At 34.2% G+C, this 11,553-nt stretch overlaps 1 protein-coding gene across 5 annotated transcripts in view; it reads left to right on the forward strand.

The window, feature by feature from the left end:
• The window catches only part of LOC136032770 (acetyl-CoA acetyltransferase, cytosolic-like), a 47,777-nt gene extending 42,811 nt beyond the window's left edge, over positions 1-4,966 (forward strand). For all 5 annotated transcript variants that reach the window (XM_065713125.1, XM_065713134.1, XM_065713141.1 and 2 more), the window contains 3 exons: positions 1,037-1,228; positions 2,578-2,740; positions 4,592-4,966. In XM_065713125.1, coding sequence (XP_065569197.1) covers positions 1,037-1,228; positions 2,578-2,740; positions 4,592-4,710 — 474 coding nt within the window. In that variant the 3' untranslated portion in view covers positions 4,711-4,966. The remainder of the gene's footprint in view (positions 1-1,036; positions 1,229-2,577; positions 2,741-4,591) is intronic.
• Positions 4,967-11,553: the final 6,587 nt, after the last annotated feature.

An 11,553-nucleotide genomic window follows, 5' to 3' on the forward strand; every position in this document is an offset into this window, starting at 1 on the left:
AAGTTACATTTCCTAAAGCCCCATGACGACATACTTTTCGCCCATTTTCTGCTGATTTTGCGCGTACATTATTTATTTTTGAACTTATTTTCTGCTAAATGTTAAATCTTCATATAAGAATCGAACATCTTTTGCATCAAAAATTTAGCTCCCAATTTCTCCATTTTTTAAAGGTGCATAGAGTAATGTAAATTTCCAATCAATCTACTATAATATACCCTGCTTGTCTTCCCTACCAAGCTTTTAGTAAATTGAATCAGTAATGCTGTAGATGAAACAAGAAATTTATAGGTTCTGAGCTTATTGAACTTATCGCGTGAAATCATACTTTTCTTCATTTTCATCAACCTAATTTCCGATATTATTTTCACACAGTAGTTTTCTCTTGTTTTTCCATGTTAGCGTCACGCGTAAAATTTATATGTCACGCCTAACGATTCACAATTCATCAAACTATTGACATTACCAAAAACTTCTGATCTTTGCTTTGGAAGTGAAAAAGGTCGAAAAAAAAATTAAACTATGAACTTTTAATATGATGGTTTAATTGTAATATAACTCGTATTACCTAATTGCATTCAGCTTAGCCCAGATTTAAGAAAGAAAGTTTTATCAGCGCTGAACCCTTTTCTGTAGGGAAGCTGGGATAAGCTATACTCTTTACTCAAAGTTCACGATACTTTTTTTATTAACTCTGAATAGGATGGTGATGAGTCAATTATCGCATCTAACCTTCCTTTCTTGCAATCGATTGCTTGTTGCAATCGATTGCAATTGATTTCTGTTGCTGAGATCTCGTGAAAACCATTTTGTTGTTGTCACTAAGAATGATTTTCATTGGCTGTCAGTGATGAAACCAATTGCAGTAAACTGTATTGAACATGGCTTACAGCTTCTTGTATTAAAAACAAGATCACACATAGAAAATATGCCGATTACCTGAATTTTTAAATCACTTAAAATAAGATTATTTCCCCAAGTTAATTTGGCTTCAAATCATGTTGCAAGTGGGAAATAATTTATCATCTTTATCTAGGATGGTACTGGATCCGTAACTGCTGGCAATTCGTCTGGAATTAACGACGGTGCCGCCGCTGTGGTTTTAATGTCGGCTGCTGAGGTGGTCGCCAGAGGGGTTGAGCCTCTTGGCCGAATAGTTTCACATGCCATGTCGGGGATAGATCCCAGAATTATGGGGCTAGGACCCATTGAAGCAGTAAGAAAAGCGGTAAGTTTTTCTTACAATTAAAAATTAAATAAGAAATTAATTGTATTTATTTGGATATTATTTTGTAACTGCTACATGCTTGCATGTCCTAACGAGAGAACCCGATTATTCGGGATATAGTGAAAACTCAGTTGTCTCAATAATGAAATATCCCTTCTTTAGTCTATAGTCAGGGTAGCATCAACGAAAGAATATTTCCAGTGCAACTGTCTGTATGAAATGTTTACCGGATGCTCGTAAAAAGCTGTTTTTGGTAAAAATCTACCATATATTTTATTTGTTTTTAATCCCAATAAAACTGAAAAAGTAAATAGTGGAGAAACAAATAAAGAGATACGAAATAAAAAATTATATTATAAATTCATGACCTTAAGATGGTGAAGCAGCTGTAATTATTTTATCAGGTTGATAGTGTAATTCATTTTATTAGTTAAACTTTGAAATCCTTCTTAATTAAAAAATTAATTGATCGTAGTACCTCTATTGATTTATTTTTATTAATACAAATCACTTTAATTAATTTAATTACTTATTAGTATTAATTTTACATAACTAATTGCAAATCTAGGTTTAGCAAAAAAATTAAAATTTACCCCTTTTTGGGTGAAGAGGGTCAGGGCGAAGGGGGTCATTCGAAGAGGAATTTACGAAATAGGTTAGTAATTATGAAGGTTTGTGTCTGTGAAAATCTGTGTTTATTTTATTTTACAACTTTCTTTTTTGTTTCGGGGCGGGGGAGGGGGATTCAAACAGGGTTATCTTCGTTCCCTTAGTACAACCAAGCAGTGGTCGTAAAATATTTTAAAATAAAACTCTAAAAAAAAAAATTGGAAATCCTTTAAAGCTATTTTCCAATGATTTACATACTAATTTCAGATCTAAGTTTTCCAGGAGACGATTGAAAAAAAAAATTGGGGGGGGGGTAGAATCAATTTGTATAGCCTATAAACACGGAATTATTAACAAAAGAGCTTTTGTTGCGGAATAAGCACATTCTGGGACAACAAAAATCAATACATTATGTCGGGAATATCTAAAGGTTTAAAATAATATTATAATATTAAATAGGATAAAATATTAAATAATTTGCTCACTTATCACCCAAATATTTCAGTTTCCGTTAAATTCAGAGATTTACCGTTATTATGTTACCGCCGGTACAATTTTTGTAGATCAACGTTGGAATTGTCTATTTCTGAGCTATCAGATATGCTAAATTTCATAATGTGATTATCATTTTTGGCTCCCCATTTTTTAGGTGGGCATAGATGTCCTCCCGTCCCGTAAAGTTCGATACTTTGTTTCTTTTGATGCTCTTATTGTACATTCTTATACTGTTTTTGTTTCAGCTGTTGAAAGCCGACTGGACAATTGACTCTGTTGATTTGTTTGAGATCAATGAAGCTTTTGCTGCTCAAAGTATAGGTGTCATAAGAGAATTAAAATTAGACTTAAACAAAGTCAATGTAAATGGTGGGGCTATAGCCTTAGGACATCCTGTAGGATCTTCAGGTATGTCTTTTAATCTTTTTCACTTATTTATTTAGCTTTCTAATATATTCTACTGAAGTTCAAGAAAGATGTAGTTAGTAAATAATAGTAAATAAACAGAATACAAACTTTATGGGGGAGGGCTACGTTTGTTTCAAGTCGTAATGTTGATCTCCACTTTCAGTTGAATTCCGTTGAATTTCTAACATTGCAGCGAAATAATGAGAAAAACTCGAAAACTCTTTCGGAAATTTCACGGAAATAATCAGTTCTTCAGTACAGTCCGTGGTTTAACAATTAATTATTTAGACCTACTTGATTTTCTTTCGTGTTTTACCACATTCACGAGAAAATCTTACTGCTTACGATTTAACGTTTTCCCCGAAAATGCGCGCACAAAATTTCATATTCTGCAGAATTGTTACGGTAATCCGTAAAAACCATAATGGTTGAGCTCAGAATAAAATAGTCTTATAGTGAACATACTTTCTTCAACTCCATATATATGTACATAATTTCCTTCTTAAAAATTTGTCCCAAGTTTTTGCCCGGGCTAACCCTCTTTTTGGGTCCATTCCCAAGGGTACTACTGAAATACTTCAGGGGTATATTGAACAGAGTTGTACTGAAATACTATGCTAAAAATTGGAAATTTGTTAAAATTGGTTTAAAAAGAGGAAATTCGGAACTTTAGTGATTAAAAATTCTGCCAAAGTACGAGTTTCCATTTTTAGACCTTCTGCATATAGGCACGCTTTTAGCCTATCCCTGAGTATTTTTATTGCCCAATGTCTTACTTTAGTCCGACATTCCGGGGATCTGACTCGTTGGATAGGATTCACTTTTCAATCCTGGTCGTTGTATTAAGGAAACCCATAATTTTTCGTCTGGGATCTCCTGTGGAATTTAGGCTGAATTCCTTGCCTAACTATTGTCGGAATCTCTGCTGAATGTTTAGATTGTCCCTTATGAACCTGTTTACATAAATGTGCTCCCCCTTTTATCATTCCCTAAGCCCTAGAATATCTCAACTGCCAGTAACTATTCTCAAACTGTAACTGATCATCCTTAAATACGCTTAAAATATGCACAAAGTTTGTTCCCGTTTTTGCAAAATGCTGGAATTCTAAACTGATGGTTTAATCACTTTAGGTATGTTTTGAACTTTCGTCATTTCAATATTTAATTGACTTTACAAATTGTTACTTGTTTGTCCTTTTGTTCCGTATATATTTTAGTGTATTGTTGAAAAAAAAAAACTTGGTGTCTTGCTGGATTTTATCTCGAGTATAGACAAAAATTAGAATATTGTTTACTTTGATTTAAGCTGTGTTTTTAATGTGTATGTGTGTTGAAAATGTATCCTGGGGAAATGTTCAATAGAGATCAGAAGATTTGTTCTAGACTGCTGGACCCACAAAAATTAGGGCTATAACTACTAACCTATTGCAGATCATGCTGCCTTAGACAAACAGTGCAACGCACGCTTCTCCTCTATCTCAATCTGTGGAAACTTCACTATTTACTTCCTCTAAATAATCTTAAATATCCTTTATAGTTATCTTTATAACCCCATCTTATGCCACTCGGGGATGATTTTATTTTCACTTTGCATAGATAAATGACCAGAAAGCATATTTTTTCAATCTATCATCTTTTCTCCTCAAAAGGTGGCTAAGCCATGCTAAACTTTTTTTAATTATTAAGTGGGGTGGAACCACGTTTTTTCGTACAGCTTATCTAAAAATCCAAGTTTTTCCGTGCCTCTTTCCCACCCCTCTTGGTAGAGCTTTGTTAATGTTTATGTGAGTTGGAAATAAATCTTGAGAATAACGTTGTTAAGATAAAAATAACATTTTCTGTTTCTCCTAGGTGCAAGAATCCTGGTAAGCCTACTTTATGCATTGAAAAAGATGGCAAAGAAAAGAGGGGTTGCATCCTTGTGTGTTGGAGGAGGAATGGGAATTGCAATTTGTGTTGAGCGTCCATAGTTACTAGTATTATTTTAGGGTCAATTAAATTAGTGAACAATTCCAGTGATCATGTCATTATTTTTCCTATTTTGGACCAGGCCACGAAAGTACCTGTATGTTTGAACAGGTTTTAACAGCCGTTATTTTGTTATCGTTTATCTCGAATAGAGCCTTGTTATCAATACCTTCAGTTTTTAAGTGCTTTACGTCAATCGTATATATCTTTTTTCATACCACATTTTTGTGTGTGTAGAAAATATAGTTTTCGTTTTTACCTCTTTTTTCATACTCAGGGTGACGGACGCGGTCCATATGTCTAGTTTAGCTTAGAGCGTAAATATCGCTATTAAAAAAAAAAAAAAAAATGAAAAGTACCAACTTCCAACCAGATGGCGGGTTAAACTATTATTATTTTGATAAATAACGATTGTTTTTCACACTTTTTTCTTCAAAATATTTTACGTATGTTTTAGATAGAAATAAGTGTAGTTTTTAATATGTATATTTTTTCCAAACAGTTTTACCATAGTTTTGAAGAACTTATTTATCATATGTATACCATATATACCAAGTTGATGAAACTGGAGGAGTAAGCATATACATACGTAAGTAAAAGATAGAAAATGTAGAAAAAAACTTTCTTGGATGGGCTGAATGGCTCTACAGGTTTTATTCATTGTTGTCGGGCCAAGTTAACTTAAAATATTTATCGATAATTAAACATAAGGGAATGAGGTAGAGACGTACTCTCTGGTTAATTCTCAATGTGCAACAGAAATCATGTATATATATATATATATATATATATATATATATATATATATATATATATATATATATATATATATATATACATACTATTTTATTCCCCATTTCATGCTCTTTGAAAAATCCACAACCACCCCATCCCCCCCCCACCATAGCCCCATAAAACACCTTCAGCTATATGCCAAAAATTATATTTGTTGTGGATCTGCTATTTTTGTTCTGATTTATTATACACAGCTGACTAAACCTGTCACTCTAACTGCCAAAATGCATTTCCGGAGCATGATTCTATGCAACTCCAGACCACTGACGAATACAGTGGACAAGCTACAGCTTGTCTTGCGCATCAACTGGATACTACTAGTAATAATTACAAAGTACTGGGATATTAAAACGGAAACAGGTGATATTAAAGGCTATTTGAACTTTTTCAATAACAGTCGCAACAGACAATATACACGACGTGGAGGTGGAGTAGGCATTTACTGCCGTGAAAATTTAGTAAAAGCATTTACTTTGCCATGCAGAAAAGTTACTAACTTCTCAAATTCATGTTATGAAATAATCTGGTTCGGTGCAAGCCGAGAGGTTTACCAGAAACCTATACTGCCTATTACAAACGTGAATTAGTAACATTCCCGCAGTATCAAGTTGATGATTTTCGCAAACAATTCAGTAATCCAGCTATCATCATTGCTGGTGATTTTAACTTAACTGATAAAAAGTAGATATAACGTGTATTAAATCTGAAGCAAATGGTCGATGTTCCCACTCATGAAATTGGAAGCACATATAGACTTCGTACTAACGAATCTAGATGTTTTATCAACCATCAGTATTCCCAGTACCACTGGCTAAGTCATATCACAACGTACTCTGGTGGAAACCAATGAACAAAAATCATGTTTCAGAATCAAAGAAGAAGTAAAATAGCTTACAGAAACCACAGTAAAGACTCTTCCAATATTTTGGCAAGTAGATAGTTGATTTTGACTTTGATTGAGTGTGTGCCATAACAAATATCAAGATTAAAAAATCGAGACGTTATGCTTAACTGCAACAAAAGTACAACGATTTTTTTCCTGTCAAAGACCGTATGACTTGTGAAACAGATAGGTCGTGGTAAGATACCAAGATAAAAACCAATATCAAAGAATGATGTAAACTTCATGCTGCAGGAAACGTATTAAATGCGAACAAGATGAGAAATAAAGTCGTCTCAGCCCTCCAAACTTCACGAAAGAGATATGTACGGGACAAAGTAGCCCCACTCCTATAGTCAGAGTCGTACAAGCGGGACGAAAAATTAAATGGTTTTTTAGAAAAAACAAAGGAACTGAAGTACGAATCAGCAACAAAAATGATAGTTTCAAGAAAACCTCTGAAATTTTTTTTATCCTTTTACATTTTTTACCCAAATTTGTAACGCTTACCCAGACATAACTAACGAACGAATTAGACATAATTCACGAAAGAGATATGTACGGGACAAAGTAGCCCCACTCCTATAGTCAGAGTCGCACAAGCGGGACGAAAAATTAAATGGTTTATTGGAAAAAACAAAGGAACTGAAGTACGAATCAGCAACAAAAATGATAGTTTCAAGAAAACCTCTGAAGTTTTTTTTATCCTTTTACATTTTTTACCCAAATTTGTAACGCTTACCCAGACATAACTAACGAACGAATTAGACATAATTCACGAAAGAGATATGTACGGGACAAAGTAGCCCCACTCCTATAGTCAGAGTCGCACAAGCGGGACGAAAAATTAAATGGTTTATTGGAAAAAACAAAGGAACTGAAGTACGAATCAGCAACAAAAATGATAGTTTCAAGAAAACCTCTGAAGTTTTTTTTACCCTTTTACATTTTTTACCCAAATTTGTAACGCTTACCCAGACATAACTAACGAACAAATGATTAATATCATTAACCATTATAGTATGGGCAAAATCGTAGAGGCGTCAGAAACGGCAGTTTTCTATACAATCGGACGGTTACATAACAACTGTGTCTCATGCCCAAGTTAACTCCCAGTTAGATTAGCGAAAGAATATTATCCTTTCTTTGCCAAACCAATTGCATCAGTAATAAACCAGTGTTTCACTGAACAAGTATTTCCAAAGATGTGCGAAGCTACGTTTATCAGTGTTATGCAGAAAGTTAAGTCACCCCAGTTATGTTATTAACTGAGACCCATATCGATAACACCGAACCAAGCGAAGGTAGCTGAGGATTGTTTTTATTGCTCTCTGTTAGAAAAAAATGGTAGATGTTTACTTTCGTTCCAAGTGCTCTAAAGTGCGTATTACTGCATACAGTAATATTTTGATAATCGCAAATTGTTTCTTTGTCATTATTCGAGAAGCGCATCCATTTTTTAGGCTTCTAAAATCCCCCCCCCCAACGAGACTAAAAATTCGTAAATTGCGCTTGCTTAGAGGCCACATTTCCCATAGAACGAAGCGTATTAGTCGATGAGCCCCGCGGGTAGCGGGTCGAGGTCTGTATTTTATATTTATTTGATAAACAATATTTTTTTCTTTTTTTTAGTTTTATCACTCTTTGTTGAATAAATACAGAATACAGACCTCGGGCTCATGGACCAATATGCTTCGCTCTATAGGTAATGTTCCCTGTAAGCAAGCCCTCTTTATGCATTTTCAGTTTGCTCCATGGAGAAGGATGGCAAACCAGAAATGGATGCGCTTCTCTAACAATGACAAGGAAACAATATGTGGTCGTCAGAATATTGCTATATGCAGTAATACACCACTTTAGAGCAATTGCAACGAAAGTAAACATTTACCAAAAAATGTCGTCTTCAATAGATCCATACCAATATGGATGCATACAAGACGGTAGCACGGCAGTAAATTTAGTGTGAATGTACCCCTAAATCGGCAAGTGGTCGGCTACTTCTAATAATATTGTTGATTTACTTTTGATAAACTACAGAAAATCATTTGACCTTATAAAACACCTGACCGAATGAATAAATGTGAAGGAGATGGGAGCTAAATGTCAATTGCTACTATTAGCGAGAGTGTCTCTACGGAGGAGACTTCAATCAGTTTATTCTTTTTTTGCCGAAGATACCTGCTCTGAGTGGTCCGAATTTAACCTACAGCTGCCTCCAAGGAACAAAACTAGGTACTCTTTTGTTCCTTACTGTTTTCAACCTAATCCTAGTAGAATTCGAAGAGCATTTTAAGTTCCTTAACAACATGACTGCACTTCTCTTGTATGCAGTACAGAACACGGTGGTAAAAAAGCAGTTCGACCAGACTTACTTCACGGACTTCATCGTCCAGTATTAGTCGAATGACCTACATATTAACGAACTCCTGCAATTCAATCCTATCAAGTGGGACACTGTAACCCCAGATGTGCCGTTTCCAGCAAAAATCATAGGTGCAACATTTGCAAGTGATTCCTAGTTGAAGCTGAATATTGGCAATATTGCAAATAAAGGTCACTATTAATGGGTTTATCAAGTATGTGCAGATTGGGCATCTCTGATCGCCAACTCCTACTGGCGTATATAACCGACTTCAGGCCTATCCTCGAGTACTGCTGTCCTGTTTGGAGTCTTCAAACTCAATACGCTGCTTACATGTCAGCAGAACTAGAAGATGTCCAAAAACATGCTATTAGAGTAATACTTGGACCCTGTTTCAGCAACTGTGAAAGTGCTTTTGAACTTACCCACATTATTTGCTCGAAAACATGATTTGATAATGAAATTTGGGAAAAAGCCATTAGGTTTTTTCGGAAAATTTGGCATCCTGGGATACTTTGGCCTAAAAAAACAATTTAGATAGGACAAAAAATTGAGGAAATTCGTTAAGAGCCAAAATGTTAGGGGGAAAAAAAATTGCGAGTGGAAATATATATGTGCGAGTGGTTTATATATACAATTATTGCTGGTTTATAAAGATAGTGTATATATATATATATATATATATATATATATATATATATATATATATATATATATATATATATATATATATATATATATATATATATATATATATATATATATATATATATATATATATATATACTATCTTTATAAACGAGGCATTATTGTATATGTATGTATTTTTTTCAAAAACGGCTCAATATTCTTTCGGGAAAATTGGCGCCCTGGGATATTTTGGCCTAAAAAACCGATCTATATAGGTCAATAGCTTGAGGAAAAAAATACATACATAAACAATTAATGCTTTTTGTCGTTTTCTTTACACTCCCGTGGAAGATTCTAGGGGCAATGAAAAGTGCCATTTAGCTATTTTGGGAAAAATGTCTTTTTATAAAATTTTGATCAGTAATGAGGGGGAAGATCTAAAAACGGTAATTAGGACTGGTAACCCTTCGTTCTCTCTTCAGCATCTCCCTTAATATTACCTAAAAGTTTCAGCATAATAATCTAAGGTGCTCCTTCAAATACTATATGGGAGGCGTCAGTCCCCGGGGCATAATTATTTAACCTTCGGACAGTTTTGAACCAACAACTATCAAAAATGTTGATCAGATGTCATGGTGAGAGGGTGACTGTATTCCTACCACTTTCGACTCCTAAAAAAACACTAGCACTTTGAATTTCCAACAGATTGAGCCATCTCCAGATATTGGACGACCACCCTTTCTTTATGAAGTGGCCTTGAAAAAAATAATAAGAATAGATTGAAGACTTGTGGCACTTTACTAGTGCCATCACTTAAGCTATGTCTCTGATATGGTGGCTGTCGAACTAGAAATAAACTAGTGAATACTATAACTATGATTTTTCGAATAAGGGTAAGTGGCCAACCTAGTCCTTTCAGATAAGCTTTAGTTCAAAACTATTAGTGTTATGTGTGATAATAATATTGTCCCAATTTATGTAGAAAGTGAGGTTAATAATTGATTTGGTATAGAACCAGAAATAAGCAGGGATTTACCCTATTGTCGTTAATATGACCATTTTAATAATCTTTCTCTTATGGAACACGGCGGGTGGTTTCAAAATAAGTTAATCTTATTTTGGTTTTCGCAGACGAGAATCTGATAACTTATTCATCCCCTAAATAAATTCTATGTCACTTACACACTCCCAAAATGATACATACTCCCGACCACTCAGATATTAAAGACCCTTTCCTAAGGGAGCTTTACTTAAAATTAGGCACGTGCGCCGTATTTTCCTACTTAGTTATTTCATTTCATTTTATAGAATATTACTTGCTTGTCTGGCATCTGAATGAGAAGATTATTTATTGTTGGTCGTTGGGTTTAGGACGAGTGACTAGCTTTTTGAGTTGGGTGTTTTGGTTTTTACTATCTTCAATTTGTTTAATATTGATTTGATCTCCTATTATTTTTTACCGTGTTGCTATGTTTTTTAATTCTTCCATTTTGGGCCTTCGTTTCATTTTTAGCTCCATGTTTTTTTGTTTTTGTCTTTTTACTTTTATCTGATCTCTATGGTTGGCATTTTTGCTCAGAAAATGTGAACTTGGTTCTTTGAGAGCTTCTTCAATATTCCTAACAAAGAGAAGCAGATGTCCTCCGAATTATCTATTTGTTTCATTCAGTATTTTCGTTGGTCTTATAAGACCCAATTCTCACTTTTCTTCTCTTTTGCTTTCTATTCTTTGTGATGGCAGGCCACTGTGGCTTAAAAATTTACTTTTGATTTGTCTTCTAACCTCAGATTTCGGCGTACAGATTAGCTGTTATACTCTTTGTTGCGTATATTCTAATCGTAGATTGTTCTGCTTTATTTTCATTAATCATTATTCATAATTCTTCCATGCCTTTTACTTTAGCTGTCCAGATTCATTCATCATCTTGTATGATTTTGCATACTTCTTTGACACCAAAACGATTCGATCATCACTAGGAAAAAACTATGAATGTTGCTCTTTAAGTGCATATGGATGTGATGTCATTCACATGAAAATGTTTTTTCAAAATTACGGCTCTAAACAGTTTTTCCCTAAGTCCATGACTCGTACATATCGCTTTTATGGCCAGAAAATTGGCAGTGTTTCAATTTTCTGAAAAAATCATCAAGTCGTTTTCACAAGAAAAAATATAGGAA

The sequence above is a fragment of the Artemia franciscana genome, chromosome 1, assembly GCF_032884065.1.
Source record: "Artemia franciscana chromosome 1, ASM3288406v1, whole genome shotgun sequence".
NCBI classification, from domain to species: domain Eukaryota; kingdom Metazoa; phylum Arthropoda; class Branchiopoda; order Anostraca; family Artemiidae; genus Artemia; species Artemia franciscana.